At 42.4% G+C, this 18,089-nt stretch overlaps 1 protein-coding gene across 1 annotated transcript in view; it reads left to right on the top strand.

Annotated features, from left to right (window-relative positions):
• Positions 1-18,089, top strand: part of NHS (NHS actin remodeling regulator) — a 240,558-nt gene that overhangs the window by 213,194 nt on the left and 9,275 nt on the right. The window contains exons 2-5 of the mRNA XM_053970208.1: positions 4,269-4,421; positions 6,614-6,747; positions 15,291-15,353; positions 17,543-17,735. Of these exons, the coding sequence (XP_053826183.1) occupies positions 4,269-4,421; positions 6,614-6,747; positions 15,291-15,353; positions 17,543-17,735 (543 nt within the window). The remainder of the gene's footprint in view (positions 1-4,268; positions 4,422-6,613; positions 6,748-15,290; positions 15,354-17,542; positions 17,736-18,089) is intronic.

Genomic DNA, 18,089 nt, shown 5'->3' with positions numbered 1-18,089 from the left:
CTAGGAAACATAAGAAATTATCTTTTTTTCTTTCTTCCCCTGACAGGTAATAATAACTATAATACACATAGAAATAATAGAAAATTGAGAAACAGAAGGGTCTGGGAAGAGGGGAGGCAACTATCTATAGAAGCAAACGGAGTTGTGGGGGGAAACCCCTGGATCTATCAAATAAATAGAGCAGAAATCTTTCTTGCTTGGCCTTTGTGGTGTTATTATTAGAACATCCACGCCTGAATGCACTAAAGCCGCACAACCTTCAAGCATCCACATCCAGCTCTGCTATGGCAGGATCCTTTTTCCTCTTGGCTAAAAGAGGGAGAAAATGAGAGGATGTGAAGACGAGAAGGATCTGTAAATGATAAATATGATCAACTTAAACAAAACAGTTATTTGGAAATCTTCAAAAGTCTTCTCTTGAGAAGAGCCATTAGTGTATATCTGTTTGACATTGGTTGTTAGGAAACCAGCCAATGTTAATGGATCCCCAGAATGGAATAGAGAATCCATTTAAATGGTCTCTTGTCATTCTGTCATCCCACAAGATAAAAAAAACCAAAACAATTACTTTAACTCAGGAATGAAATGAAGTGATAGTTTATATGATTCACTTGTATAATCTAAATTGATCGAAGCGCAGACTAAAAATATGTTAACAGACTATATCTGATGCCTGAAATGTAGCATTTCCTATCTCTATTGACTTCTTTTTTTCTCATTCAGTGTGATGTCCAGCTGTTAATCGTTTAAAGACTGTGGCTTTACAGTTTCTATATTGCTTTATTTATTATACATGTTACTATGATGCTGAGGGGCTACAGTCACGCGCAGGCTTGGCATTGTAAAAACAGCCTGCAGTGTAAAACACTGAGTAAAGAAGTGCTGGCTGAAAGAGATACCTTATCCTCATTTCACAGAACACAGATATAGGGAGTCTTACTATTTAACGCCAGCTCCTAGCAGAAGTATATGTTAAAGCTTTGACTGCACATTTCTTCTAGATCTCAGCCCACTGGTCTTTTATCCTGCCACAGGGTTGGCTTTTTTCTTTTAGTGGAAGTAAGAGGTTCAGTCCTGTGAAGAAAATTAGATGTTCAGTAGTCCTTAAAGCTCACAGTCCCCTCCTGTGGTTGCATCCTCTGGCTTCAGCTCCCAGCAATGGTGCCCAGTTCCCAGGGGCAATCAGTGAGGCAAAATGTCATTGCAGAAGAACAGGCCATGTGCAAAGGACAGGGAAGAACATGCAAAGGACAATGTGCAAGGAATGAAATGGAAGCAGGTCCTTCTTTTGGCAGGCTTTTACTCACTGGTTAGCTTTTTCCCCTCTTACTTCTTTCCAGGAGTTTTTATCAGAGTTCTGCTGCTCTGAGGTTGGGATACTGTTCCACAAACATCCAGACTAACTGCATTCATTCTGGGTTTATACTTACTTATCCTTGGGCCAGCATTGTCCTCCACCCTACCCAGTGCTGCTCCCTTCCTCTGAGCTTCTTCCCCACTGCTGGCTGAGAACATTCATCCCCTTTCAGCTTTTTTTGCAAGCACTTTTAGTTTTTATTCTGGACCTCCTAGAAAATCCACTCCAGCTTTGGAGTATTTTGAAGGATTGGTCAGTTCAGTGAGTATTGTGCAATATTTCTGTTTTCTGTGTGTCAGGGGGGTATATTCCCTGTTACCATGAATCAGAGACCCTGCAGGGAAAGGTGAGAAGACATGGATGGGTGCTGGCTGGGGCCATAGCACAGGGTACTGTAAGCTTCTTAATGCTCTATCATTTGAAGATAAGCAATGTATTTGTAGTTTTTCTCTTGGGACAGCACTGTGCACAGCTCTGCCAGGTCTGCTGGCTAAGGGAGACTTGTTGGGTGGCTAAGAGGTCATACTATTTTATCTGTCAACAGCAACATGTGTCTATAACAGTAGGTGTGTAGCAGAGCTTGCATGAACTTGGTTTCATTTTTAAGTCTCACACAAAGTATATTAACCCAGCTCCTACTCCTATTTGTAAAAGACTGTTGCCAAGGCCAAAAGAGCTTTCTACAAGCTACATTTTGCAGCAAGATCTATTCTAGTCTGATGAAATATCTGAAAATTTCGCAAGTAGGTAAAACTTTCCACTCACTTACTGATATTCATCACAGACAACTACTAGCACTTCAGTCTAGACAGATTTTTCTGGGAGTAGGAAGGAACTGCTTGTGCCTGCCTTTTCATTAGCCTCCAGGGTACTTTATGTGATCATGAATATCACATGCCCTAGGCAATACAAAGAATGGGTGGGGTATCATTACTATTGCGTACAAATTTTTGTCCCGAGATGAGATTCCCAAGGAGGAAGTGTGGCTCAGAACAGGATCCGGGCAAGTTGCTTTGTGTCTCAGTACCTTGTATGTAAAACAGAAATAGTGCTTTGTTACCCCTTTACCTTCAAGGGATAAAGGAGATATAAAATCAGCTCATGCAAGTGAGGCATTTCCCCACTGCAGTGGTAACAGACAGACAAGCCATCAAATGCTCTGCCTGCAATTTGGCAACATTATGTTTTTGCAATGTCAAAATTTAATTAGTAAATCCTCATGATGAACAAGCACTGACAGGTTGCCATCATTTATCCTTACTACCTTCCTCCTCTATCATTTTTTTCTCCCTCCAGTGCCATTCCTTGCACTGACACCATGCTAGTTGCATGGAGCAGCACTACAAATGTACTGAAAAATGACTGAAACCCCACCTGCAAAAATCCACTGATAAGCAAAGCAAGGCTCCCTACCAGACAGACAGTTTGGGGTCCTTTCATTTTTGCTGAAGCTCTGAGAACCTGAACTTCACCACCTCCATCATGACACCTACAAATTTTGGTGAACTTTTGGGGTTTTTTTTCTAATCAAGGAAACTGATAGTCTCTCATTATCCCACACATGGCTGCATGGTTCCTAGGTTCTCTTCTTCTGTCTGCTCCTTCATTCTTCTCCAACTGTACTTTCCCAATTCTTTCTCTACACAAAGCACTGGTATGCCTTCAGGCTGAGTTAATGTTGTTTTGCATTAAAGAAAACAACAAAACAAGAAAGACCAAAGCATCTCTACCAGAGAGCCATTCTCTGTCTTGGTGCATTGGCTACCCCTCAAAAAAGCGTAAGAGAGTGCACAAGCAGGAAAGTAGATGAGAGCCCTCAAATATGCAAAGGAGAGTAGTGCATGGCCAGTGGGGGCACCAGTGTGAGACACACTGGTTCTCTGGCTGCTGACTGCAAAGGGAAGCCCAGGAGGTACTTCCTGTGCATGAGGGTGCCTGCCTGTGTCACACTGTGCTGTCCTGTGAGCAAAACAGCTGCAGCAGCTCCTTGGCATTAGACCAGAGTCTGTCTGTGTCAATGCCTGTGGTAGAGGGATCAAGCCCAGTGCTATACCTGAGGATGTGCCACCTGCTCTGCTGCATTATGTGGGCTGAGGGTGAGCCTGCTCCCTGCCGCTGGCTGGGGCAGAGTGCTGGCATCTCCCAAGGCCCTCCACTCCTGCTTTAGCCCTTGGAAGCTACCCACTGTGTACCCTGAGGCTGGGAACAGTCCATGGGACTCCCATGAGTCCCAGCACTCCTGAGAAGTTCTCTCAAACCTTTAGTGGACTTGATTCATATAATTTTCAGAGGCAGACTTCTGGGATTTCTCTGTAGAGGAACTGAAGTGTTCCTGTCCCTCAGAAGTCCCTGTCTATTAAAGAAACCTCTTTTGATAGGTGACAGTCAAAGTCTCTCAGCAGGGCAAGCAGTTAATCTCAGTCGTTATGCCCCGGCAGGCAGCAAACTAGCAACCTGTGTCAGAAACTAGTTGTGTGTAACGTGATGTAGTGAGAGTACATTGGCAGGAGAATGGTAAATGGAAGACCTATTCCTCCTGCTGCCTTTGCTCAACATGTCACTGTGAAAAGATTGTGTAGCTTCTTTGCATTTTTGTTTTGCTGTCTATAAAATTATTATTCCTTTGTCCATTTTTATCAAAAACTGATATAGTATCATTTCACCTGCTTGCCTCCATAGAGCCATTTGCAATCTGGTAAAAGGGCATTGCCTAAAGGCTAACTGGTATAACATGATGTGGAAACACAGAGAAGATAATGTTTGCTGCTATTTTATTGGGAGTAAAGGTGCTGTAACAAACCCAGTGCCTGTTCTTGACAATGCTGTTCCAAACAAGAACCTTTCCTTTTCAGCTAGGTGGTTGGAAGAGAGACTGGAAGTCTTACATTGTATTCTATTTTTTATCCTACAGCTGTCTCCAACCTTGATGCAGAGAGCAAACTGAGTGTCTATTACCGAGCACCTTGGCATCAGCAAAGAAACATCTTTCTCCCCTCCACCAGACCGCCCTGCGTGGAGGAGCTGCACCACCACGCCAAGCAGCACCTGCGAGCCTTGCGCAGAGGTAGGTGCTCCCCCATGCTCCAGCTCCTCACACATAACACCTCTCCAAGGTCCATCCCAGGCAGCAGAAGGATGCTCAGGCACAAGCACACAGGACTGTGGGCACTAATCTACACTGGGACTTAGGTACTCAGGCTAAGAAATCACAGAACTGTAGAATCACAGAATGGTTTGGGTTTGAAGGGACCTTAAATATTATCTAGCCCCAGCCCCCTTCACAAGGGCTGAAACGGGAGCCCAGTGGTATTAGTCTCTACAAAAACTGAGCTGTCTGCGCAGGGTTTCCAAGCATGATACTGGAGGATGCCTGTGTCCTTCAAGAGTGGCAGCTGAAAAGTCAGGTGACAGATGTCCTGGACAGCTTGGAAGGGTTGGGCAGGCTCCCCTTCCCAGGCTAGGGAACATTTTCTGACATCACCTAATAAACCACAGACCTGTGGTCTCAAAGCAATACAGAGAGGAAGCAGGAGCAACAGGGTCATAACCAGGCTCCTGGATTCCTGCCATGAAGAGAATTTACTAGATGCAAGCATCTGGATGGTCCTACAACAGCACATTAAGGGGAAGGCAAAAGATAGGGAAAGGTCAGTTTCCACTGGGCACCTAACCAAGGGAAAATTATTACCAGGACATAAGACAAAGCAGGAAAACAAGCCTGTCTTTCTTCTGTGCCATAAGGAGGTTGAAAACCCATGCAAGTCACACTTAAAATGTTCAGCAGCAGCCTTCTGTCTTGAAGCATTTTGCACCAACAGCTCTAATTGCTTTGCTTATTTATTACTGTTATTAGCTTATAATAATAATTGATTTCTTAGAACTGCAGAGCATCTGTTAGCTGGATAAGATGTTCCAGTTAATAACCACATCTGACCCTCTCTGCAGGTTTTAGGTCAGGAACACACTGTGGATGCAGTCAGTATGTCTTCATAGCATGGCAGAGAGTGATACAGCCAAATTGCAACCTACAGTAGTGCTGGAGTAGAGCAGAAGTTCTTTTCTGTTCTCAGCAGCTCTGCTTTGCAATTGTCTCAGAACCAGGCTGATCTTTGCCTGCCATCTTGTGGGCAGGAGAAATCCTGACAGCAGCATGTGGAGGTAGCTCCAGAAAATGTCTCATCATTTTAAAGTTACAAAACTTCGTTTTGGCAATTGCCCTCCACAATTTATGGCTGCTGTGCAGGTTCAGCAGGCAGCTTGTCATGTGCTGCTTTATCTTATTTTCCAAATAACTGCATATATGCAGATGAAATTTTAGTCTGAAATTTATTCTAAACATGTTTATTTTGTCTCAGCTCTCTCTTCTATCAGAATTTCATCATCTTTTTATCTGTTCAACCAGGAGAAATTAAAATGAAATTTTAGGTCAGAAAACAGCTATGCTAGCAGCAAACATTTTTGACTAGACCACAGCTAGTGGAGGGGGTGAATATATTATCTCCTTTCAGTGGCACTCCATGCAAACAGCAACCATCTAACTGTCACCTAAAATTAGAGATGGGAAGTCCATGAGTCCATTCTCCCATTCACTTGGAAAGTTCCAGAGACTTGGGACTGTTGCTGGAAGAGGACTGAATATTGTGAGCCCATGCTGAAGGAAGACTCCTGTGGGCCTAGGGTGGATAAAGATCTTGACCTTGTCAGGATGATCTCCTTCTTGCTGGAACCTGAGCATGACCACTGCAACAACCTTCATGATGTCAAGCCAATGCTTAGGACCTAGCACTGCCATGCAGCCAGGGAATAAAATCCCACCTGGAGCTGTGTTTCTGTTTTTTCCCCTCAGAGTGATATATTTTATATGGGTAGGATGCAGGCATAGTTATTGCATCTCAATATTTCAAGGCAATAGGAGCTGCAGATTCCTGTTGGAAATCAGGCCTTGGGTCTCAAGTGCCTAGAAAGCTCCATTGTCTCCTGGGATAAATGGTATAATTCTCATCTGGGGACATTCAGCTGCAGCACATATGCTGGGGTGGTTGTATGGGCATTGCTCTTCTGGGCACACGGATGTCCAGTAAGTGTTTCTCCCCTTCAGCTGCAACAGGGATCATTTGTACCAGTCACTGGGGAAGAGAGGAACCTCTGTCTTTGGAGTCCATTGTTCTGTACCTGTCTCTGTTGTGCTGTTTGTAGAGATATCTGTATGTTTTTAACACTTTGAAAGATTTGTGTCTTCTTTCTCATCCAAAACAGAACATCGAAGCCGAGGTGATAACAGAGAGCAAAAAGTCCAAGGCCCCATTGCTGTGGTGGCTCCCCCCTTTCCTCCCTTCCCTGCAATCTGCAGCCAAAAGAGGCAAGCGATAAAGGACCGGCATTTGCTACCAGTAAGTCTTTCACTACAGCTACCACAAACAAATATATTTTCACCATGGTGGGACCTATGTGTGGCAGTGCTTCACAAGTGCCCCCTCCCCAAGCTGATGCAGGTACAACAGAGCTGACCTTAAAGACTGTCAGCAGCATAATGCAAGTCACAGCTTCCAGCAGCCAGCCCCAGGGTGGCTGTTTTCAATCAGAAACCTCTTTTTTACCCATGGCCAGCACAGATGTGCTCTCATTCACACACTCCTCCACAAGTCCTCCACATTCACCGCTCAGGCTGGTCTCAGGAGGCCTTTGAAGACCCTCCCATAATTTCAGCAAGTGCTGTAGTTTCAGCCCTGGCATTAGCATTGCCAGGAGCAAAGAGTTCAAGGGCTTTGAGTGCCAGCTTGAGGCTTGTGTGTGTGCAGGAGGTTCAGGAGCATGACCCCAGCTACAAGGAGCTACACTTTTCATAGTCCTGTTTGGCAATGTTTGTCTCCATTTTTACATGTTTCATGTCTCACACATGTCCTTGCAACCAGCCAAGCAGGAACTCCAGGACCTCCAGGATCTGGTCCTGTATATCTGTGCTGACTTGCCACTGCAGCATTGATTTGAAATCAAGTTAGTGTTGACAATATGGTATTTATCATTGTTAAATGAAAAGAAATGTGCTAGGTTGACAACTTTAACTCTGTTTAGGTCCATAATTCCCTGGCTTCAGCTGGACTTTGGTATTTCTATGGCTCTGGGTGTTTTACTCACAGAAGTGTCATAGTAGCTAATGTTGCCCTGTACTAAGAGCCATTGCATTATTTAAAAGGTGTAGGTCAGACCTGGACTTTGCTTCTAAGTGAAACATTTGTCTAATGCCAGCCCTCAGTCAGGTTGTAATAGATCTGTTCTACATCTCCCAGGTCAGGGACATTGGCATCTCAAGAGATGCTGCATCTGTGAGTACATTATAAGCTCAGTGATGATTCAGTCACCACACTGAATCATCATTTACTTAGCTTAAAAATCCAAGTGCATTCATCCTAATCCATTGTATTAGCCATATTTAAATACTATAGTGCTAAAGCACTCACAGTGTAAAAGACTCAATGTAAAAGTGTCACACCTGCCCAGGGACCAAAACATCAGCCAGTCAGTCTGTAGGAAAAATTTTGTTTCTCATTTAAAAAGCATGAAATACATAAGATTTGCATTAGTTTGACTGTTCCGGTTTTTTGGCTGCTTTTCTGATTAATTTTGAGGACAGCATCACCATCACTGCAGATTTTGAACAGGTTATATTTGCAGGCCTTATGATTCAACTTAAAGGAGATATCCTGATGTTAAAGGACAGCACAGAAAAGAGTTTGAAGACAGAAAGAAGAAACAGGATTACCTGTTTCTCCTTTGTAAATCATCATCAAAGCTAGTGCTGTGGTAGGGTCATTGAAAGGTAAAGGGAAGGTGATGCCATGTTAAGGATCAGAACTAGTTACAGATGATAGTTTGGACAGGCTTTTGAACATAAAGCTCTCTTAGTATCAGATGGGGAACAAGGGATCTCTTTTGAAATTGCATACACAGTGCTTAAAGGCCTGAATCTTTGCTGTGTTTGGAAAACAACCAGTGCATTTTATACATTACTTCCATCTGTGGAACACAAAATAATAACAAATAGTGAGCAGCTCTCTGAGTCCTGTATTAGTTGACAAAATTAAGTCATGCTGAATGCAGATGTCTTGGCTATATCTGAAAGTCCACCTTTTTATTTTCAAGAAGGAAAACATCAAACTTTGTGCCCACCCATATCAGACCTCCTTTTGGAAGCTGACCGGGTTCAGTGTTCCCCTAAGGAGAAACAAACAAGAGCTGTTGGAGGGCTGTTGTTCTATTGATTTCAAGGCATCTGGCAATGTTCTGCTTTGGAAATTGCAAATACACTGCACCCAGAGTACTTCAAAGTGCCTTGACCCATTTCTGAGAAAACTCCTTGTAAATGGGGCAACTTAAAAATTAAAAGAGAATAAGGCAAGATGAAGCTGCACATGAATGTTCTGTCTGGCAGAGGTTAATCAGAGATTGTTACAAGACAGTGCAATAGGGAATAGCTAATTGATATTGCTATTATATCAGCCTTCATGATATAATGATACCATTACAAGAAAAAGTTGAGAATGCTGTAATTGGCTAGCTTGCTCTTTTTGGCATAAGCTTTTTATGACTGACATCTGCAAAAGTTTATCTTGCTTTAGGGACTGCCGGTAATGTTTGATATCTGATTCCAGTTGATGGTATCATGTAGTCATCAAGGAACTAAAGACGTTAAATCCACAAGAATTTTTATTCATGGCACAGCAGTATGGTGTGTATTCCACTCTTCTGATGCATTGGGAAGGTGCTGAAGGGAGCCGTACTACACAACCAAAAGAGCCCTCTTTTGTGTTTCTTTTAAACTAGGAAAGGGATCAACAAGAAGCTGGGAAATTTTTGAAAGTTACAGGGTCTGACTTTTCCAAACTGGCTATCTAAGTTAAATGCATGTATTAAGATACTCAAATAAGAAACTTGATTTTGAGGAATGTTCAAATTACCACTGTGAGACCTGTCGGAACTACCACTACTGAAAGTTGCTGTGAAAACAGGTCACTTAAATCTGAGGCAAGGTTCCCCTATGTACCTTTTGGCTGCTACTACCAATTAGGTGGCTATGAGCTCTTCCAAAGATCTTGCATATTGTATAGTAAAACTAGAGAAAATCAATCACAACAGACGAGGATTCACTTTTAATCACAACTGTGTTTACAGGGAGAAAGATGCCAAAGCCCCACAGATTCCAGGGAAGGACAAATGAATTCAAGTTCAAAGCAAGTAATGCCAGCATAAATGGGTCTGGAAAGATGTTTTGGACTGTTCCATCACAAGATCATTTTGTTGTGGAGAAAGAGTAGAGAACGAGGAATGGAATAGGCTCTTTCATGTCTACTTTTGTTACAGGAAATGCCCTGATTTGGCTGATGAAATGCCTACTTAGCCCAAAGGCCAGAAGGGGATCCTTCAGGACAGAGTATAAGAACAGGGCATGGTTTATGCTGTTTTTGTCCCATGATTTATCCTTACAGTTCCATACAGAATCTGGTTACAGAGTTCCTGAGCTAGAGATCAAACACAGAATAATAGCCACCAAATAACCTCTCTGAGTTGACTGTAAGACTAGTTCAATCCAATTTTTATCAAATTTACACCTTCAGCTTCAACAGCATCCTGTGACAATGACTTTTAAAAATCCGTATGAAAATGTAGCTTTTGTTTGTTTCAAACCCAATATCTCATAATTTCATCATATCCCTTCTGGTTCTCAGACTATGAGAAACAGTAAGCATTGCTTTCTCATTCCCTTTCTCCATACTCCTCATGGTTTTGCAGACATAACTTCACATAACTTTCCTATCCATTCCAGTCATTAATTTTTAAAGCTGAAAATTTGGCATACTTAGTCTCTGTCTACACTAAAGAAATATACAACTAAACACATTTAAAAGTATCATTCATTCAGGCATTTTTGCCAATGAAGAAGAAGAAAAAAAACCCAAACCAAACCAAAAATAATCTGAGGAGATTATGAGAAAGTTATGGACTTGCTAAAATGAGGAAAATATTTCTTACACATGTTCCCATGACAACCCTGCCTGTAGCACTGCTGAGGCCAGTCACTGAGTGTGAAGATGCTGTGTCATTCCAACTGCATTTCAGACTTTAATTTTTTCTGCAATTCCTCTTCCTTGGGTTTCCCCAGGTCCAGCCAGCAAGGCTCTGAAATTTCTGTATTCCAGTTCAGAATGTTATGGGACCACGCTTTCTCAATCCCCGTGTGGCACAGCTATTATAATAAAACCAAGGAGATAGAGCAAGGAATTCAGGATTTGGAAATCTACACTCACAATTGCACAAATTTTAGTGTCAGTTTATTCATAATTATAATCTGAGCAGGAATCTCAGGAATCCCTTTGTACAGCAAAGGGAAGGAAATACTACTGAATATACTAATTTTCACACCATTTTGTACTGAAGTCAGATGAAACCCCAGTAAGAACCAACTGAGTTAAGGGACAGGCATGAGTTGGGCTCTGCCCTTTCTGTGTGCAAATCCTGCCTGAAGCTGTTAGAAATAAAACCTACCTGACTTTATTCATCAGACTGAACTTGTATAGCACCATTTGTGCAATGAGCCTAATAACTACTACCCTGTATTGTGGGATGTTTATTTTGTACCTTTGTCTGCAGAAATGCCATGTGTGGTACGGCTTCTGTCATGAAACATGTCTTAGTTTTGTCTTTACCTTGTCAAAACACCGAAGCCGTACATTAATGTTAAAGGATTGTCAGTACTTTAGCTGATCCCATTTGTGATGCTCCAAAAGAGAAGAAAATACCCACAAGCAGTTAAAATAAAATCTTGAGGAGAATGAAACGTACAGAAATATAAACACTGGGAGCAGGCAGGTGAGCAGGGTTGTGATTTGCAGCGAAAATAGCACTGCCAGAAATATTCCCATTATTTTCTCTTCAGCATCAGCTGACTATATAAGAAAGCTGCTGTATAGTTATTAATTTCTAATTAAATAATCAACTGCTCTGAAAACACTGGAAAGCTGGTAGCCTTTTGTTAGTATTTCTTCTCCTTTGTATAGACCTTCTGGTTTTTCTATCATGTAAATAAATACCATTTTCCTTACCTTGGGCGAGGTAAGGAAGCAGCAGGCTTACCATTTCACAAGCAGAGAGAGGGATACACAGAGGTTTCAGCCAGAGCCCCAGGAGTCAGTACTGTATTCATGTGAATGTGGGATTGAACACTAGTTCACACTTACTCTACATGTTGCCTTTTCAGTGCATGAATGACTGTTCTTAAATGAGATGTCAGGATGTACTGTACACTTTATTTCTGTGCTTCCACAGGGAGAAAGCAAACTGTATGTATGTTCTGTTTGCTGGAGACAACAGAATATATAATGCTTGCAGATGCTGAAGCAACATGCAGATGCTCTGCTTGGGTGAATATCACCCGCTATATTCATAAGATTATCCTGGGAGGGAAATTTCCCCCACCTACTGCAATAGAAGCCTGAAGTTAGAAATAATATTGATCCCTTATGCTTTTTGTTAGCTGCAGCTTTTAGGCAGCAGGAGTCAGAAATAATCCTCTGGAGACTAGCTCTGTGCAGCAGCATGCACCAGCCACCTCCTGCCCTCACCAAGGCTGTGCCAGCCCTGTGCTGCTGGGGGCTGTGACTCTGCCACCTAAATCTCTTGTGAGATTACGCCTTGCCTGCCTGATCAAACACAGCTGAGGGGGAAGGAATCAATGCAGCCATGTCTAAATTCAACAAACATCTTGAGGATAAATGCTCTTGATGAGGCTTTAGCATTCTCAATCTTTAATTAACTGAGGAAAAATTGTTTCTTTATTCTTGGGTTTATGTTTTTCCTATCACCACTGCACTGTGTTCCATAGGCCCTGTGCACTAACTTTGAAATCCCAGAATCTCCTGTAAGGTAATCATAACAGGTAAGGCAGGCTAGGTACATGATATAACACAAATTATGCTTATTGAACCAGTCTTTCCTATATGTTGAAAATGTTCAACAACGGTTGCATCTCAGAGCTTTGGGGAACAGAAAAGAGAAGAGGAACATAAGTGGCATTTTTGTGCTGTTATTGACCCATTCATTTCCCTCTACAGATACCAGCTCTGGGACAATAAATGAGGCAGACTCATAACTTACCAGGCTGGTTTGCTTCTTTGTCACTGTCCTGATGGTATTTTAAGGTTTTAATTAATTAAAATGGTTTATGATGAGTCCTGACTTACATATGTGCTAGTAATGCTCTTCCTAAAATCAGGGTGTGAGTGTTCAGGGGTGCTTCATCTCAGCCCAAGTTAAGCACTGAAGGAAGCTGTGCTGAATTGCTCCTCAGCAGAGCCACTTCTTTCTCTATAGGGGAAGCTCTGTTGACTAGTCAGACTTGGACATCTGACTACTTTGTTGTAGCACACGGAAACCAAAGACTTTCACATTGAAGTGACACGGAGCACTGAGAAATCAGGTCACGTGCATATGCAACAAGATTTTTACTGCAAGGCAGTTTAACGAGCACAATAGCACCTCTGCAAGTGGGGTTGATGGGATAGCTCAGGAAATAAAAATGCTCACATATGTCAGTGACAAATCCCTATTCAAGCAATTATGCACCAGTTTAGTTTCAAAGCAATCTTAGCCCATTAAAGAAAAATGCACACTTAAAATATTCTGGCTTTGTATTTAACAGAATGATTATCACTGTCTCTGTTTGCCAAGCACACCCACACAAAAGAAATTCACTTTTAAAACTGCCTAACTTCAGATTTGCCCATCAGACCAAAACAGCCTTGGGTTTATAATAATAATTTCTTGCTTAATTACGTGTTCACTCAGGACATTTAGAGATATTTTGGTTTTCTGAGTGAATGAGAACTTTTGAAAAGCAGCAGCTCACTCCCTCCCCCAGCATGGAGGTGTTGAAATGCTGAGGCTGCTGCTCTGTGCCAGCATGCCTCAGCTGCCCCAGTGACAGGCACCACATGGGAACAGGCACTAAGTGAGCTCAGGACCCCTTGGCGAGGCAGTGGTAGGACCACCTTTCTCAGGAGCACAACTGTGACAGCAGGAACTGAAATTTTGCTGGTCACCTTCATTTTTGTCCTATCTCTAAGGACAGAAACTTACCTAGGAAGTTTGTCGTGCCATGCTTAAACAGGGACCTGAGCCTCTGGCACATCAAAGGATGGCTGTAGGTGCGTGGAACCAGACAGGTGTTTTCTCAGAGGCACCTGGCAGAGTGGCACACGGGTAAGGTAGGGAAGTATTGCACTGATGGGACAGACAGATGGGTAACCATATCTTGATTGTCTTGGCTGTAGCCCACACTGCTATCTCTGAGACCAAAGTTGAGGTCCTGCTGTTTCTCTCATGGTTTGCCCCTGAGTGGCTTGTGCATTTTGCTGTGCTTGAAGCTCAGGGCAGGAGGTCCCTCCTGTCCTCTTGTCTTTGTACACTGACAATCACAGGCCATTGGATATTGCAAAGATTTTAATTTCCTGAGCTCTTGTCACCTCAGCAGCATTAGTCTCCCTGTGTCCTGACCCTCCCTAGAGATCCTCTAGCACCTTCCATGAGGAAGCTGAATTTCATCCTGATACCTGAAGTAAGTCTGCTTAGAGCAGGTGTCTGGAAACTTGGTCAGAGGGCCATCCTTGGGTATCTGAGGAGTAAGTAGACTGAAATTGTTGATGTATTCAGTATCTCCACAGCTTCGTTGCATGAACAGAGGTGCTGCTCCTGAGATAAGGACTTTTCCCAGCTTGGGAGAATTGGTTTACCACTGGCCTGGGCAGAAATTAAGCTGCTGGAAATGTTCACTGGGAACAGCTCTCTTTTGATTTCTCCCACTTTGGTCTCCTGTAAGCCTTACGGACAGCTCATCTGGAGGCTTCCCATGCACACACAGGAACCAGGAAAAAGCAAGAGATGTTGCATATCTAGGAAGAGAATAGGACGAGATGCAGGATTAGGCCTTTTGAGACTCACTACAACTTTTTGTCTTGAAAGGAGACCATATAATGCAAAGTCTTTCAAAGTGAGGTTTGTTCATCTGTCACAGTAATGTTGATAATGATTGATAATGACTGGGAGGAAAAACATTTGTAGAATTATCTGGCATTATTAGTCTAACTAATGCATGGAGAAATAAAAACCCCTACCAAGAAACACGTGCTAGAGATTTCCAGAGTTATCAACAAACCTGTTTTCTTAATCTCTTTTTTTGTTTTCCGATTTCAAAAGAAGTCAGTTGTCCTTCACTTCTTGATTTTGAAAACTGGACATTGCCACAAACAAACCAGAGTTTCTGACAGAAGAGGATTTTGGAGGTGTAGGGATTCACCAAGACCCAGGACGCTGTGACCATTGCTATTTGTCCTTTCAAGTATTACAAAAAGTGACAAAAAGCAATTGGTTGTTGTCACCCTGCCACAATGATTGCAAACTTAGAGAAATAGAGATATCATCAGAAACACATAGCAATCTATGTATTTGATAAATTACCATCAGCATCATTATATATATCCTTTTATTTAAAACTGAAGAAAAAAATGAAAAAAATCCCTTACATTATGAAATAATTTACATTTATAATGTAATTGGATAGGTATCTTGCACTGCTTCAGCTCCAGGCAGAACACAGTTTGAGTTACCCAACCAATACAAGGCATTCTTGGGACAATTCAAGCATGTCTGTACAAGGAGGCTGAACCAATTTCACTGTAGTTTTGTCTAATTCAAGTAAGCAAAACCAGGGATCCAAACCAATCTGTTGTGGGGAATAAACCCATCTATAGGAAACAGGGTGAAAAATCTCTGCCGGTTTTGGCTCTGATGCTAATTCATCCAGACAAAAATTATGTGCTTTTACAAGAATTGTTTTGTGTATGTTTTTAATTTTAATTTTTTTTTCTACATTTCACATTTATAGTTTAACAGCACCCGTTCGCCCTCCCCAATTGAGTGTTGCCACATGACCCCCTGGAGTAGAAAGGTACTGGAAAAACAAGCAATCCTCAATTAACAGCCCTGTCTCACTCTTCTCCCTTCCAGATCCTAACCCTTCCTCTTGCTTGCTTTTCACTTGATACTTTACTGCGCTAAAAGAAGCCATTTCTGTTTTTCTCATGTCAGTAAGACACAATAATAACTTTTTTCCCCCCTTCTTTCATTCTTCACACCTTGGATAGGTTTCAGGAGCTCAAGGCTGCAAAACTGCCTCCCCCTGTCACCTTCTTTAAAAAGCCTGAACTCGGACAGACTCAATAGCATTGGCAATTGCATTTAATTCTCTTGCCATGCTTTGCAACTGCCCCTTCTTTTTTTTTTCCTAAACGGTAGGAAATGGTTTGGACAATGCCACACCGACAGCAGGTATTTATTCTCTGGCCATTTGGTGATGCCACTGTTTGGAGAGCAGGAGCTCTGGCAGCCAGGGTCACTCTGCCCGCTTTGTCCAGCACTTCTTTGTCACCCAGTGAAGGATGAATTCAGCAACAAATGCAGCGTGTGTGCGTGTGTGTGTGTGTGTGTGTGTGTGTGTGTGTGTGTGTCCCCATGTGCCTCTGCGTGTGTGCAAGGGTGGGTTTTTTGCATGCATGCATCAAACTTAGGGCGGGGGGGGGGGGGGGTAGTTACCTAGGAAACAAAGTCTTTTGTGCCTGAAGTTTATATGAGCTATTCACGTCTGCCGGGAATCGGCACAAAAGCTGCAGGCAGAAAGAAGGCTGCAATGTTTGACTGAAAACCTACGTGGGAAAAGAGGGTTTTCTGCGGGCGGGAGAAGAGGAAACCTGTGTTGTCTTGGGTCTGGGGGTGCTGCAGGAGGTGACACTGATGAGGTAAGTAAGTGCCCTCCAACAGTTTAAATAGTAGCTGCAGAGTAAAGATCTTTAATGCTTTTGGGGCCGGGACGTAAATGCTGTTTGGCAAACCTGACATGGTTAATTCCCTCAGGATTTGTGAGGAGCCTGGGTGGAGGAGTGGCAAAAGTACAATGGCAGAAAGGGCATGATCCTGCGGTGTTCAACACCCACCTGCTCAATGCTCTGCCATAGCAATGTAGAGTAACATTTTATTTTTGCCCTGTTTGCTACCAAAACTAAAACTGGCAAATAAAGTGTAAACAGCAGGCATGAAGGAGGGAAGGCTGGTAGTTAAGCAGCTGGGAATTCAAGACTGAAGAGAAAGCCTGTCTGAAAGGGATTGCACTTCATTTTTAAAAAATGAGAGGCAGACAGATGTCCTGAGCCAGCCAAACAGTTGTCACAGCTTACAGAAGAATGTATTAATGGAAGAAGGGAGGGAAATCAGGCAAAAGAAGGTAAAGGTAAGTTTCTCCCCTCTGTCCCTTCCAAACAAAAGAGAAACTTTTTTTTTTTTTCAAACAAAGAAACCGCCCCTCCCCAACCCAAGTTGGCAGCCAGCACCACATGAAAATGCACTTGCTTTATTTCTCTTTGCAAGACAGGGTATTAGGGGATTTGTTGTTTCTTCCAAAAGAAAATAAACTGTCTGTGTTTCTTTCATGCTGTTTACTTTTTTCTCTGTTTCTTCATCTTCAGCATCTAGTACTTCTTGTAGTATGCTATAAAAATATGCATGGTTTCTAAACAATCTTTTGCATTTCTTCTGGTGGTGGGTACTCTTTTCTTTGGTTGTTATCTCCCTGTCCCAGCACCGTCAACACCTGCCACTTCCCTCCACACAGCTGTTGGATGGCTGTACTATGGTCTGCTCTTGGTCTGCGTTTGTACAAATGAAATGCAAATGGTTATTCTGAAGTATGGATGGCTCTTCTTTAAAACTTTGGACCTTATGATGCTTGAATGAATGGGTATATGAGGCCAGTTGCAGTTGCAAATGAGAACCCATGTCTAATGCTTGTGGTAACTGAGGACACGCTTGCCATGGCTATGCACGAATGCAGGATGTGCCCCTTCTGACAGAGAAGACGGCCTGTAAATATCACTGTAAATGTGCTGAGTTCCAGTATGCTGAGGTGTTTTTCTCCTATTAGCAGTTTATTAAGTTTCCATTGGAGAATGGCTGGTGCTGTGTGACTTAGAACGATTCCTTCCTGCATCCCTGTAATTGATTTCTGATTTGTGTGTCTGCTTTGTTTCAAAATTAGCCTCGTGTGCCTGAGTGGGAGACACTGATTTTGAATGTATTCATTTGCAGTCCCATCCACCAGAGGACGAAGATACAGATGTCATGTTAGGGCAGAGGCCGAAAAATCCAATACATAATATCCCTTCTACACTGGATAAACAAACCAATTGGAGTAAAGCACTACCTCTCCCAACTCCAGAGGAGAAAATGAAACAAGATGCCCAAGTGATTTCTTCTTGCATTATCCCCATCAATGTCACTGGTACAAATCTCTTCTATTTCTTTTTGTATTTATTGCATGGTTCAAGGGAGGTCAAGTACTTATTTTGTTTAATTTATTTGAAGTCATGGGATTGTGCAGTCTTGGGGCAAAGATCCTAGCTTGAGGATTTAGTTTCTGAAAGACAGTGGGCTAAATTCATCCTTTATGCATGACTCCTGGAATTGCTGAAGCTGCATCTAGGATTAATTTGGCCCATATTTTCAGTCATGTTATATGGTGTAACATAACCCTAGTTCCCTGTATAAACAATGTACTTTTGTTGTGTATATAACCTACAATCTGTATTACCAAAGACCACAAATAACTTTTTGAATGTAGTTGACTGAAATAATG

Source organism: Vidua macroura, chromosome 2 (assembly GCF_024509145.1).
Source record: "Vidua macroura isolate BioBank_ID:100142 chromosome 2, ASM2450914v1, whole genome shotgun sequence".
NCBI classification, from domain to species: Eukaryota; Metazoa; Chordata; class Aves; order Passeriformes; family Viduidae; genus Vidua; species Vidua macroura.
Note: the sequence above shows the minus strand (reverse complement) of the source record. Positions and strands in the feature narration are given on the sequence as shown.